This window comes from Vigna unguiculata, chromosome 3, assembly GCF_004118075.2.
Source record: "Vigna unguiculata cultivar IT97K-499-35 chromosome 3, ASM411807v1, whole genome shotgun sequence".
NCBI classification, from domain to species: Eukaryota; Viridiplantae; Streptophyta; class Magnoliopsida; order Fabales; family Fabaceae; genus Vigna; species Vigna unguiculata.
The window spans coordinates 37067480-37083144 of record NC_040281.1 but is presented as its reverse complement, the minus strand read 5'-3'; the positions used below and the strand labels follow the sequence as shown (position 1 = coordinate 37083144).

General features: G+C 30.8%; 2 protein-coding genes across 5 annotated transcripts; both read left to right on the top strand.

Moving 5' to 3' along the window:
- Positions 1-2890: 2890 nt before the first annotated feature.
- On the top strand, positions 2891-8265 carry LOC114178366 (heat shock factor protein HSF8-like). Of its 4 annotated transcripts, none has more exons than XM_028064217.1 (4): positions 2891-2986; positions 3230-3474; positions 6059-6127; positions 6763-8265. In XM_028064217.1, exons 2-4 carry the CDS (start codon positions 3319-3321, stop codon positions 8023-8025), a joined length of 1488 nt encoding a protein of 495 aa, XP_027920018.1. In that variant the 5' UTR covers positions 2891-2986; positions 3230-3318; the 3' UTR covers positions 8026-8265. The 4 variants fall into 4 exon arrangements, with proteins under 4 accessions (XP_027920018.1, XP_027920014.1, XP_027920017.1 ...); XM_028064213.1 differs by having other exon boundaries at positions 2903-2986; positions 3193-3474; XM_028064218.1 differs by lacking the exon at positions 2891-2986 and adding an exon at positions 5708-5934 and having other exon boundaries at positions 3305-3474.
- An 844-nt stretch (positions 8266-9109) lies between these two features.
- Positions 9110-12384, top strand: LOC114176548. Its single transcript, XM_028061621.1, has 7 exons — positions 9110-9432; positions 9504-9593; positions 9689-9843; positions 11297-11417; positions 11703-11822; positions 11912-11982; positions 12075-12384. The coding sequence occupies exons 1-7, from the start codon at positions 9322-9324 to the stop codon at positions 12301-12303; spliced, it is 897 nt and encodes a 298-aa protein (XP_027917422.1). The 5' UTR covers positions 9110-9321; the 3' UTR covers positions 12304-12384.
- The last annotated feature ends 3281 nt before the right edge of the window (positions 12385-15665 follow it).

The following is a 15665-nucleotide window of genomic DNA, read 5'->3' as shown; positions in this document are numbered from 1 at the left end:
ACTAATTACGCAATTAATTAGTATACACGAGTCTCTTGGGAAACGATATCCCGGTCTTACCGGTTACTACTTGCGCGACTTGGTACACTTGCCAAAGTCTTAACAGCGTGAGGGGTGTGTGTTATAATCCTCACCTTACAAGTCAGTTTTGTATAGTTGAGTTAGACTTAAAGTCCACTTCTAACACCTTTTAATATTAAAATAATCAAGTCTCACTATTTTTAAATCATTATCACTTCCAAAATATCATTTTTCTATATCATTTTTCTAGGGTTTTACATAATATAGTTAAACTTAACCTATATTAATTAAATGAGGTTTTAAATCTTAACATTAGTTATGATAAATGATAAAACAATTTTAAATATTTAACTTTACTCTCCGACTACAATTAATAATTGAAATTATATCTAACTATACCTCTTAAATAATAAATTTTATAGTTGAAATAATATCTTATTATACTTCCTAAATAATAAAATTTATAGTTGAAATAATATCTAACAATAATTCTAACCTAACCTGTAATAAAATAAAATAAAGAATTAAATAGGAAAATAATAAATACTAATGATGTCAAAGTGATAAATGAAGGAAGATCCCCTACGAGAAAAAGAAAAGAAAGAAAAAAAAAATAATGAAGACAAAAAAAGGTGTTTATTAGATTAAGTGTTTACCTTCAAACAAAACACTATAACTAATGGTTAATGTGTAAACTTTTATACTTTATGTATAATATTAAAAAACATATTTTGAGTATAATTTAATATATTTGACTTCTCCTTTGAATAATATAGTTGTCGCTTGTAACAAACTTTCATTTATCAATTCTTTCTAGAAATCATATTTATGATTTTAACTTTAATATTTGGATATTATTATACATAAAACTATAGTTGATAGTTACGATAAATTTTTTATTTTACTTAAGAATATTATGATTCTATTATAAGTTGTTTCATCTCTTTTTCTACAAGATAATTAATACTATTTACAATAATAATGATATCTACATAATCATGAAAGTGAAAAAAAAATAATTACAAAAATAACAAAAATAATTATATTGACTAAATTTAGGAAAGAAATAATAACACTCCAAAAAACTTAAAACAATCAAAGTAAGTAGATACTCATAACATATTTCATCCATCACTGCTAGAAAGAAATGTAATATATATTACATACTATGTTAGTAATCAATCAATCATCATTACCTTTATTTTTACATCAATTTCTCATTTACTAGTGTTATTTGGACAACAACGTAAATCAAGTTTTTACACTGCTATTTTTAAATTTGATTTTTTTCCTATGATATTTTTCATCAAAACTTATTATTATAAAGACACGTCAAAATAAATCATTAATGTCTTGGTGACAAAAAAATTTAGGATTTTCTTATGAAAAGCCATTTTACTTCTATATACAAAAGAATAATGTTTAGTTATTTTTTGAGAATGAGTGGTTTAATAAATATTTATAGACCTTTTTAATATAAAAACGGTGCAAACTTCAAAGCGACAATACAATCTTTCTTTTCTTGCTAAGTTTTCTTATCTTTTCCCGTGTCATTTTCACGCATTGTCACGGAGGTCTTACATCAATGTCAAGCTTTCCCTAAAGAAACAAAAAAGACAAAAATAATTATTGCCTAAAGCTTTTCTTAAAAACAATTTTAATGTTTATTATTAACTACATATAAATCAAAGTACAATAATGCATATATATATATATATATATATATATATATATATATATATATATATATATATATATATATATATATATATATATATATATATATATATATATATGTCTAGAATTATTTTAAGTATTTTTTATATAAATTAAAGTCAATGTAACATGTACTTTTTAAAATATAAATAATTTATTTATATTTTATTGTTATTTAGTTTTTACAATTTTTATGTGAATAATTATTAGTTATATGAAATTAAAATTTAATGATTAAAACAAATTAATATTTAATAAACATATTAATAATATATTATTTAATATGTTTTTATCTCTCAATTTTTATAAAAATCCGAATCAATCATTTTTTAACTTTATATAAAATATATATTTTAAAACGTTTTTCAAGTAATATTGAATAAAAATGTGTTAACCGATAAGTGAATGAGATTAACTTTATATAAAGTTGGTGATGGAATAACATTTTGTAAAATTTACATTAGTTTTGTCAAATATTAAATTAGGAAGCGTTAAATTAACTTTTATCGTAATGTTTTACTTCTAGATGGAATATAATTTTTTTTAATTCACCTTCACATTGATTATATATATATATATATATATATATATATATATATATATATATAATATAATATAATATAATATAAAATTATATTTTGACTGAATAAATTGTTTTAATTTGATTATTATATATATATATATATATTATTTTTAAACAACATTAATTACTTTTGTCATTTATATCCTTATTTTTCGCTTAATCTTGAATTAATTTATATACATTAATCTTATAATGTATAACCAATAAAAGTAGAATTAGAAAATCTATAAATTTTCTATTAAAGCCAAGAAAACTTATTATGTTTAATAAATTCTTTAAAAAAAACTAAACTTTTGTATGCATATATTCTTTACTATTTTGTCCTTAAAGTTACGTTAATTTATAATGACTGAATTTTAATTTTATTACAAAAATGGAGAAACACAGTTGTTTACATGTAGTGACAAATTTCAAAATCAAAGGGCTCACTTATGATGCTGGTGTCAGCATTCCCCTTTCCCTTTTCGAAATTTGTCCCATGGTAAGTTTTTCAGTAAAACCAGAAAACAAAAATCTAACAGATATTTTTCTTTCCTGAAAAATGCATATCGTACGGTCTCAATTCTCGCTCACATATAAATAAATGCCCATTTTGAATCCTGACCCCATCATTGTCCATACCCTCTCTCTCTCTCTAACTTCTCTGTCTGTAAAATTTTCTCACTGGTTAGTTTTCGAACACTATAATATATATATATATATATATATATATATATATATATATATATGCATATAAATGTGTATATTTCATAATTTGCATCCCCAGGTTCCAACTAGGGTTTAAGTTTTTCCTTTTCTTTCTCATTCCCATAGAATACAAGATTACACATAACCAAAGCCAGCATTTTTTTTTCTTTTAATTTTCGGTTCAGATTTTTTATTATCGAAATTGTGAAATGGAGGGAGCAGGCAGTGGGGGCGGAGATGTGTCGACGGCGGCGCCGACACCGATTCCGAACGCTAACGCGCCGCCGCCTTTCCTGAGCAAGACGTACGACATGGTGGACGACCCTTCGACGGACTCGATTGTGTCGTGGAGTCCAACAAACAACAGCTTCATTGTTTGGAACCCTCCGGAGTTCGCCAGAGACCTTTTGCCCAAACACTTCAAGCACAATAACTTCTCCAGCTTCGTTCGCCAGTTAAACACCTACGTAAGTAAACCCCTTCTGACTTTCGTTTTCAACACATGGACCGTTGTTTACCGGTAATTGTCAACTGGATTAACTGTTTCCGAGTGGGAAATGGAGGGCTTTTTCTTGAATTGTTATTGAATTGTTCTTGAGTTGTTCTTTATGTTGATGTCCTTGGTCGTCGTTTCAACTGAAGTAGATAGTGGGGTCTTAAAGTTGGAATAATAATTGAGGAAGTAACTTCGGATATATGTTGGGTCAATCACGTAATTAAATTTATGCGTTGTTTTGTCTGGATGATTATGAAGAGTGAATGGATTGCGATTCTTGTTTATTGGGATGGACCACCTGAGGGGAATGTGAGGAAACATATCTTGCTACATAAGTTACTTGATTGCTTGTTTATTTGTGTGATCACTCAAGGCATGTTAGTTGATTGGTCTGTCATCTATTTTGAGGGGATGCGTCAATGTTCGGTGCAAAAAACATAGAGAGTGATTAGATCCGATGATATTTTATGATACCTTAAAATTTGATTGTAGGTTGGTTTTACTATGTTGAACGTGTAACTTCATTTTGAGTACGAAAAATGATTTGTTTTAAGTTGAGTTTGTCTATTTTTTTATTGTGGAAAGTTGAGGATTTTTTAGGAAAATGGAATTAACAATCTTTGCAACCACCTTTTTGTGTAGTGCGGTCACCCCTAGCCTGATTTAGCTACGACTTCTTCCAACTAGTTTATGGAATTAAGCTTAAAATCAACTATTAAGATGATATCAAAATTTACACTAGATCTGTGGTTGGATCATTTGTATTTGCCATGCTCCAAGCTGGTAGCCCTAGGAATGGAGGGTAGCGTTGAAAAACCTCCTTAATAGTGATCCAATCCTAGGCAACTGTAGTTGTGCCATGTTTGGGGATTGCACTAATTGTAGCTTCAAGGGTGTGGTGATTTAGTTTTTCATCAACTAGATGTACTACTTGAATAGTGTTTATAGAGCTTGGGCAGTCTTCAATTTCTAGGTTGATTTTGGGGAGTTGAAGTAGGCCTTAAACCCAAATTCCAAGCCATTGAACTTGGTGTTTTTGTTAAATAGTGTTAGCTAGGTGATTTTGAATGGTAAAGGCCATTTGTCACCCGTTCACCGTTCTATTCCAGATCTGCTGAACACTTTCTATTAGAATGCAAATTCTATTCATTACTTTACTTGCTTTTCTGGAGATCAATTTAAACTAAATGCTATAGCTATTTATTGACATTTCTACCCAAGTTAAGAGGTATTTATATACTTTGGTTTTTGGGGGTGCTTTTGATGTCAAAATATTGAGCTAACTTGTAGACCTTGTGATTTTCCAATTCTGGCTATAGAAAACAATTTAGCTTGATTGACTAGAGATATGGTCAAGTTATAATATAAAGTGGAAGCAATTCTTACTTTGTAAGTTAGTTTTGTAGGTTGAGTTAGGCCTAAATTTACTATTTAAAATGTACCACAATCTATCCTAACAAGTTCTTTGGTTATCATGTCACTTGCTATGAAGTCAATGTCAATATAAAATCTCACACTGAAGATGTCCATCTCTCTATTTGAATGGGTGTGTTTGGATGTGATCAAATTAATGTATGTAAGTAAGTGCAAACCTCAAAATTCAAGCTAGTATTATTGGGTTAAGTCAGGCCTAAATCCTCTTGAGCCTATTATAGCAAGGTGGGGTGGGTTATCAAGCTGCTTTCGGACTATCTCCAAATATCTAGTCTTATGGTTGAGATGTCCAATCCTTGATGTGAGGAGTTGTGTTGGAAAACCTATATCAACTATGGATCCGTCTGAATTATAATATGTTTTTGAGTGTAACTCTTACATTGCAAGCTAGTTTTGTAGAGTTGCATTAAGCCTAAATCCAATTTTCAAGAAGCTCGTTGTCAAAATCTTTTCTGGATAAACATGTATAGACTCGGTAAACTTATACACAATTGTTTTCTAGTTTTCTGTACAATACAGCTACTTCCTTCTAAATTTTATATAACCATAGTTTGTGATATCCTAACAACACGGGATGAATCATAGTTTTGGAGCCACATCAAATGATAACCGTTAATGACCATATGTACAGGGATGTTGGTCCATGTTTGCGTGTCTAAGTTTTTTAAACATTTCAAGTTATGTAACTCTTGGGAGTTTAGCTTGTGAAAGCATCACAGCTTTACTTAAAAATTTTTGACAACCTTGTTGGTCTGTATGCTTATATGCAGGGGTTAAGTATCTAAATTCCAAAATCAAGTAGTTGATTGTGGGATTTTGTGGTGTTGTGGCACCGTGGCTCGTTATGCATCCCCTTGCATGCGCAGAGCAATGCATCATCACATTTTCATAAAGCTGTTCTTGCAGCCCCAAGTTTTTTCAAATTATGGCATTATTGTGGCATCACAGTCACTACCGATGAATCATGAATTCCATCTTGGCCCCCTCTGCTTCGGCAGTACTTCTCCCTCTATTTTGCACCTTACTATTGTTAGGGAATCATAGTTGTTGCTGCGCATCCTCTTATGGTTTGAATTTCACCATTTACATGTGTTTATTGTCATTTTCTTGCCACTCTACAGGACTTCATGGCATTCTTTGCTCTTGTTTGTAGCAACTCCTGTCCTGTTCTTCCCACCTTTGTTCTCAAGGTTTTTTCTGTTCTGCACAGTGTACAAAGACCTCTGTTCTTTGCTCTGTCTTTTACTCTTTGATTTTATTATTGAAAATATTGTTTTTATCTTATTTTATTATTCAGTAGAGTTGTAGTCTTATTCTGTTTTGTTACAAATTTTGAATTAGATTCATACTTTTTCCACAGGAGTCTGGGTTAAAGAAACAAGTAGCATTGAATTATTATAATATATACCAAATTTATTGTAATAAAAATGCATACACACAAGTTTGGTGGTGCATGTGTTTTGGCTGGTGTGCAGTATACAAATCATAAATAATTTATCTTGTATACATAAGTCTTGAGTTAGGATGCTTTGCTCTGGTGTATGGGACTAACTATGCCTAGAATCTAGTTCCCAAGAAGAACCTGTCTCAGGCTATGGAGGACTATGTGATGCAGATGTGGGTTAAATGAATTACTCTGTTTTGTTGCCTGCTTAATATTTTTGCTATATTGTTGCATCTTATCCATATGTTACCATTTTTCATTTCATCTTTCAAGATTTTCGACTGTTTGTGCATGCCAAATGATGCGTATATCAAATAAAAAGTTTTGCATTTGGCCTCCTTGTGACCTTTACGTTTCTTACAACAATTCATCATTAAGCAGGGATTTAGAAAGGTAGACCCGGATCGCTGGGAATTTGCAAATGAGGGATTTTTAAGGGGTCAAAAGCACTTGCTTAAGACTATATCTCGGCGGAAACCTGCCCATGGTCATAATAATCAACAAGCACAACAAGTACATGGACAGAGTTCATCGGTTGGGGCTTGTGTAGAAGTTGGTAAGTTTGGACTTGAGGAAGAGGTTGAGATTCTCAAGAGAGATAAGAATGTGCTCATGCAAGAGCTTGTGAGATTGAGGCAGCAGCAGCAATCTACTGATAACCAGCTGCAGACTATGGTTCAGCGCCTTCAGGGAATGGAGCAACGACAGCAACAAATGATGTCATTCCTTGCAAAGGCTGTTCAGAGCCCTGGTTTCTTAGCTCAGTTTGTACAACAGCAAAATGATAGTAATAGACGCATAACAGAGGCGAACAAAAAACGTCGACTGAAGCAGGAAGGTATTGGTGAAATGGAACATACAGCTGCTTCTGATGGGCAAATTGTTAAATATCAACCTCTGATAAATGAAGCAGCAAAAGCAATGGTAAGGCAGATAATGAAATTGGATGCTTCTCGACTAGAATCTTTCAGTAATAACCCCGATAATTACTTGATTGGTGATCATTCATCACCATCCAGTGAAATGGACAGGGGAAACTCTTTGACTCGATCTTCTGGAGTAACACTTCAAGAGGTCCCTCCAACTAAGTTGCAGTCTTCTCATGTTCCATCTGCAACAAGGACTCAAGGGCAGGGCCATTCAACTGGAAAACCTGGGATTCTATCTTCTCCCCAAGTTGCAGCCTGTGGAGAAGTTACATATCCTAATATAAATGTTTCAGTTGGAGAACCTAATGCACCTGCTATCCCTGTTACTCACACAGATGAAATCATGCCGGACCTTTCTACAATACCAGATATAGTGGCAGGAAACATTCTCGATATTCCTCAAGAAAATTATATGGCACCAGAAACTGGTGGTGACGGATACATGGATCCTGCTTCATTTGGAGTGAATATGTCACTGCCCCTTGATTTTGATAGTATTTCACCTGAACCAGACATCGATGATTTGTTGAACTATCCTCACTTTTGGGATGATATTGTGCGAACTCCGGTATCAGAGGATTTTGAAACGAATGGTGCTGAAGTATTGAATGAGAATGAGGTGCAACCAACTGAAAATGGATGGGAAAAATCTCAAAATATGGACCTACTTACTGAACAGATGGGCTTACTTTCTTCTGATGCAAAAAAAAATTGAATGTCTTATGAAATGTACATTAATAATTGATATTGTTCAAGGTAACCTCGTCTTATCCCCAACAATGAGTGATGTTCTTTTACTACTAATTAGTAATTACACCTGCAAGTGCTCGCTCAGAACTAACATGGATTTTGTTTAGTCTGGCTTAATTTGTGCATATCAGACCAAAACTAATTGTCTTGTTGTAGACTGATATTGATTTTTTCCTTATATTGTATGAAATTTTAATTGTGAACTCATAGTATGTATTCTCAGTGTTTGTTGGACTCATTTACTTTTTCTTTTTAGGTAAAAAGACTAAATTACATTTTTAGCTTTTGAAATTTGATGTAAATCTGTTTTTGGTCATTAATTTTCTTAAAATGTTCTCTCAAATATGGAAAAAGAAAACTGATTTAATTCACAAATACTAAATTTGAAGAATTAAAATGATTTTTTTCATTAAATTTTTATCTTTAAATAGTAAATTTGCTGTGTTGAAATTGCATTTTTAAATCTACATACAGAATTTTAATTAAAAAATTAAACTGAGCTTCATTTCTAATTTTAAGAACTAAAAATATAATTAAAACAAAATAAAAAATATTTTTACTAAATTACTAATCTTTTCCAGTCGGCCTATTTAATCTTTATTGTTGATTATAATTAGTTTATTGTTAAACAAAGAAATATTAGTTAATATAAATACGGTAAAATAAAAATAAAAATCATACTAATATGGTTATAGTTTAGTTAAGTAACATGTTTACTATTTAATAAAAATAAAAAAAGGTAATAATATATTTTATTTTAATTTTTCAATTCAATTATCTATTTTAAATATTGTATTTTTATTACAAATTTATAATATTGGATTATTATAAAATAAATTTGTAATATATAAGGCAGTAATAAAATATATTTTAGAATTAAATAATGTTTGTGGGTCTCAATATTTTAATAATCATTATATTTCATATAATCATTTTTTTTATAAATAGACAACATAAAACACTATATTTAACTGAATTAGCAAAAGAAAAAACATCATTATAAATTTAAATTAATCATATAACAATTATATAGAATAGGATGATGGCAAAATTACCGAGACCCAGATTTCTTTTGACAATGAAACTACCAAAATCAAGGGAAAGTGAACGACAAAATCTTCTCCATGGCATCGTTTACCAGTGTAGCAAATTTCTACACTGAAACTGTGTGCTTCACATTTTAGGTTGTGACTTGCATTCAGTAGTAGCTAGTGGAGTTTATAGCGGAAACAGAAAGAAGGGTTTTGGGAAGGGAAGAAGAATGAGCCATTCGGACATGGAGGAGGAAGAAGCCCCAGATGTTATCTGTGAGCTCGAAAACGTTCAAGGCTTAGTAGACGCCCTCACCGCCGTTCGGTGGAAGCGCCACCAGGTGATAATAACCACCTTCTCTCCCACTCCTTCATTTTTTTTTTCAAACTCACTCCTTAACTATCTTCCTAGGATGCTGTGTTGGAGTTGTCGGAACACGGCATCGTTTTAATCGTCGAAGAAAGCAGTTGCCTCCAAGCCAAGGTTTATCTCAAACGAGAGGTACCAATTTCTTCATTTGATTTCATTTCATTTATTGGGTTTATTTTTTCTCGCCATCTCAGTTGAGTGTGTGTGTGTGTGGTGTTTATTTGCAGCTTTTCGTTCGCTACGATTACAAGGCACGAGGACGACCTCGTTTTGGAGTGAGTTTGGGGCATTTCGTTGATTGCTTGAACGCCTTTTCACTTCCTGGTCAATCTAGCGTTATTCAGATTCAATATCCAGGTCCTGACATGCAGCTTCTTCTCAAGTGTGTAACTAACTATTCCCTTCCGTTTTTTTATTCATAAATCAATCCTTGAAACTGTGGTGATTGTTGTTAGCACTATTTCAATGGGTAGAAATGATAATATATATCAAAATGTAGACGCAGTCATGATTTAGCACATACATGGGTGAGAGAAGAAAGATTACTAGAGTTTCTGCTGTAGTGAGAATAATACTATACATCAATTCTTGTTACAAGGCTCCTTATATTCCCTCTGACAGACAAACAAGCAATTCTCTGCCTTTTTCAGTTGTCACGCACGTGGCAACTGAACAAATTTCTTTTTGTGCTTGCTATGTTAAATGACCTCGCATGAAGAAAAGTAGCTAAGCCTCAATGACTCTTCAATTTGAGGAATATTACTAACAAATCATGTCAGTGCATTCATGGAAGAAGATGATACTGCCCATTAGTTCTATTTCCTATACATGTCTTGTTAGAACTTAATCCACATTTTACTAACTCTTAGCCAAATTTTAACTTTCAAAAGCATCATGAAATGGAATCACGGTATGTTTGGTGCAAATTTTTGTTTGCAACAAACGAGGCACTCGTGGGTCATGGCCATTAGCTTATATTTATAGTTATTAAACATGAGTTTAACCTGCATAATTTTGAAGATTATAGTCAAGGAATGAGTGTAATTTAACAAGTTGGAATCGGAACAAATGATGGGAGTGATGATAGTTTATTGGAGACTGTAGTGGCATTGGAAAGTTGCCAGGTCATGTTGGAGTCTGTGGCCACTAAGGTAGTACATTGGATCATGTCTTTACTTGGTAAAAATACTAACATAGTGAAAACATTCACACCATTTCCACGCAAACATTTGAAAATAGAAAGCAACCAAGCCGACCTTTTGTTTCATTTTCATCCTATATCTTTCTAAAGCCTACGGAATTTGTCTTAGCAAACTCTGTTATGAGTGCTAGTGAAAGATGCTTCAATTGCATCCTCTGTGTAAGCAACAATTGTCTTGCCAATTAGGGTTTCTATTCTAAAATCTGTAATAGTGACAATCTTCGACGGAAAGGAATGTCGTGGTTAGTGAATGAGCCCCATCAGCATATAGTCCACACACAATGTTCTATTATAGATATTTAATATAGGTACATAAGTCAAATCAGCAAGTTCGGTATGCCTATCAACTGTTGGTGACTGTCAAAAGATTTGGTTGGTTATGAAAATATTTCTGACAGAAAGGAATCTGAATTTAGTTATTGGACAAAAATGAATTCACATAATCAAAGGATAACTTCTACGTGTCTTATTTTTATAATTTTCTCGGTTAAGTATGAACTTCTGGTTGATTCTGTTATTCCATTATGTGATAGCCATAATGAGGATTTATTCAATAAGATTCTTGATAGCTCAATGAAACATTTTGTAGAATTTTCTTGTCGTTTTCTTAAATATACTTTCTCCACTTCCTTAGATCTGTAGATTCGCAGGATGCCAGTATTTGTGCAGAGATCAGAACAAGGATTCCAGATACAGCTGCATGGAACTATAATTTTGAACCTGCAGGGGCCACCCCTTTAACCTTTACTGTTAAAGTACGCCATCAAATTCAAATTCTGTTTCCATGATTTATTATCTTCTAAATTTGACACATTTTTAACTCATAAAATAAAAGTCGTTGCTTATGAATTCTGAATTCTTCAATATGCAGTCAAATAAGTTGCTACCAGTGAACCCTTTAATATGATGAGCATGTTTATGCTTTTGTCAACTCTGAATACTCTATGGAAAATACTCGATTTCCTAAAGTTGACACTTATGAAAAAACATATTTCTATTTTATGTTGACTAATATTCTGATTATTAATCTAAAAACCCAGTCTGCAGCACTAAAAGAAGCTATTGAGGATCTTGAATGGCCGGGATCAAGCATCCAGATTATTCTAGAGCCAGATCCCCCTTCTGTTACATTAAGAGCCGAAGGACATGGAGACTTACAGGTTTGTATTGTTTTCAACTTGAATGATCAAATGTTGGTTGCTTCGAAATATTAAATAATCATATACAGTTTTTTTTCTTTTTTTTTCAGATAGATTTCATGTATTATGTCAATTCTGAACTCTTGGTAGCATTTCAGTGTGATCATCGAGCTTCTTTCAAGTACTATTTTCCCCCCTTTTTATAACTATTGTTTGTATTAGTTGTCCATTTTTGCAGTAAATTAATGTCATTACTTTGCATTTTATCAACAGGTACAAATATAAGTTCCTCAGAGCAACAACTTCTACCATGCCTAGCAGTGTTATTAAAGAAAATAGAGGAAGTAAGTTAAGCATTGGGAGAGGTGGAATGTTAAAAGTTCAGCATTTGGTTTCAATTGCCAAACCCTTACACACACATGTCGATGCAGTTGGCTATCAGCAACCAGGTAGAATAGCCCATATTGAATTCTTTGTGAAACCAGAGGAAACTGACGACTAAACGAATGATTATTAGTTATTGTAAAGGAAAATGCACCTTATTGATTTTCATACACTTTTTCTAACAAAATTCGAAAATTGATGACTGGGTCTTTCGAATTTTCTAACAAATCATTAACGTCGCAGAAGGAAATAGTCTTCCTCTGGAGCTCTTAAGAAAGTTGCAAAATGATTTGTTTTCGCACTGTTTTTGTTCCTATTACGCGGGTCTATTTGAATGCAATTTTGTCTCAAATGACCGAATAAGTTGACACCGAACCACATGTACTGAATTTTAGTTCCTACACAATCACCAAGAGAAGAGTCAATATTTGTTTCCATATTTGTTCACATTTATTTATGCCAAATCCGTGGCTTGCATAGCTAAAATCAACCAAATTTCTCAAGCATGATATCACCGAATCATAATCATGTAACTGCCGAAATAACCATAAGTAGTATTAGTATATATATTCATAAAAAAAAGGCATAAATAGTCATCTGGTCCTAGTTTTGGTCGACTTTTTTTACTTTGGTCTTACTTTTGAATTTGTTTTCAGTTTGGTCTTACTTTTTGTTATATTTTTTTAATCAAGTCCTTTTTGTTAACACCGTTAAAATAGTTAACGGATGTGAACAGTAACCGTCACGTGTCATTTTGTGATTTTTTTGATTTTTTTTAATATTTTTTTAATATTTTTTAATTTTTTTTTAAATTTTTAAATTTTTTTAAGTTTTTTTTTAATTTAAAAAATAAATGTACACGTGTCAAGTCCATATCATGCCAAGTGTCACTTTTGTGATTTTTTATTTTTTTTTTAAATTTTTTATTTTTTTCTAAACTTTAATTTTTTAAATTTTAAAAAAATCTACGTGTCAAGCTAATATCATGTCACGTGTCAGAGTTTTTTATATTCAATTTGGTCCCAATATTCGTTAATTATTTTCAATTTGGTCCTATTTTTTTTTTTAAATTTAACATTTTTGTTCCTCTCCAAATTGAGACAAAATTTAATTTGTATATATTAAAATGCATATTTTTGTTAAATATTTTTAATTTAGAATTAGCGTTAGTTTAAATTAAAACAAAAAAAACAATAACACCATTAATTTAAATTTTAAGAGGTTAAAATTATTTAATTTTAAACTAACTCTAATTTTAAATTAAAAATATTTAATAAAAATATGTAGTTTAATAAGAATATTCATATAACTGCAATTAAGCCACATTTATATACAAATTATATTTTGTCTTTGGAGAGGAACAAAAATACTAAACTAAAAAAAAAAACTAGGACCAAATTGAAGACAAATAACGAATATTAGGACCAAATTGAATATAAAAATATGATTTTGACACGTGGCATGATATTAGCTTGACATGTGGATTTTTTTTAATTAAAAAAATCAAATTAAAAAAAATAAAAAATCAATAATGACACGTGGCATAATATGAACTTGACACATGTACATTTTAAAAAAAATTAAAAAAAATTAAAAAAATTAAAAAAATCACAAAATGACACGTTGCAGTTACTGTTCACATCCGTTATAACGAAAAGTATGACCAAATTGAAAACAATTTCAAAAGTAGGACCAAAGTGAAAAAGGTGCACCAAAACAAGGACCAAATGACTATTTAAGCCTAAAAAAAAAAAGTAACATTCATAAGTTTTCATACCGATTATTCATAAATAACGTTTGAACAAGAATCGACAACTTTGAAGACCGTGTTTTATCTACATAGCATAAACAACAACTAATAGATAAGTTAAAAATTAAAGTGGAAACGATGAACTAAAACAACAGATAAGTAAGGCTATTTTTCTTTTATTAATCGACAATTCATGTATTTGATTGTATTTTATGACTTATCTTTTTTGTGTGAAAAAGGGAACAAAGGTTTAGTCAGATTTACATGTTCTTATTTTTGGGTAGAATATTTCGAAATTGGATATAGATTGAATTAGACATAGTGAGATAATATAAAACTGTTACGATTATGAATTTATGTCCTTCCTTCTTTTAGTATACTAGACGGTCAAATAAAGTTTTGAGGTCATCATAGATGTTGTACTTAGCTTTCAAATGAAATAATTTATTTTTACAACTCTGAATATTGTGTTTAGTTTTAATAGACATGGCAAGAGTTTAGGGAATGATAAGAATAATGAATGTCCCAGGTATTCGGAATTCAATATGTGAAATTTGAAATTTCAAAATACACCTTGAGTATGAGTACTTTCAAATCACATAGATTCTGTTGATCCCTAAACGTCAAACAAAACAATGACCACACTATCAAAATTGGAAAAAGGTGATGTTAGTTAAGGCATTTGGTGAAATGGATGTCTTGCTTTCTGTCAACCCTTGTGTTAAGTCAAAGCATCCAAAATATTTAGAATCATGACCTAACCCAAACTCCTTATTGGGTTAGTCCACCCAATACAAAAATATATAACTTTAATAAAAAAATATATAATATTGTAATTTAAGATCAATGCTAAAACCATTGTAGAGTATTAGAGACATGTACTTATAGTTAAGTTTAAGTATAAAAGGAAGGAGAGTTAGAGTTTAAGTCAATTAACTCATATGAGTATTATTCGAAATTGTCTATAAAGAATTCTCATATTGATTAAAAATAGATATGTGTAAAGATAATGTTCAGAAAAATTTAATTCATTCTTAACATGAGACTTATAGTAATAGGCTTATAGTAATAGGCTATAGATATGTACATATTTATCTCAATTTGTCTCCTCTTAAAAAACTTTTATTAATTTTTTTTATTTGTAATTTAGTAACTTATTTTCATTTGATGATTTTTACTATAGTATTATTTGACTTTTATTCAATTGATATTTTATATTCTTATTTGATATTTACATAGTTATAATTTATTTTTTTTATATTTGGTATATTATTTTGACATTTAATACTTAATAATATATTTTTTGTATTTTTACTTTTTTAAATAAATTATTTAATTAATATTTAGAGTAACATATGATTGTGGTGGTGTTGTACTGTATATAATTAAATAAGAATTCAAGTAAGGTCACGTCCTGAAACTCTAAAGAATCGGTTAGTCTCACATAGAGCGGACTGATTCAAGTTGTGAGAGGGTGAGAGTAGAAGGAGGTCTTAGTCTTTGACAAGATAATAATCTTAAATGATCATGGACTAACCTTATGTGTGGTAGGATGAAACTTATTGACAATGGCTCTACAGAGCAGTAGAGGTCACCACAAGTATAAGCATCTAATGAATCCGACCTGTATCCGAATAATTGAGTCATAGAGTCTTAGTGTTTGATGTCACATGTTTGAGTGCCTACTGTTTTACCTGCTTATGATTTGTTTAATAAATGGCTTGATTAAT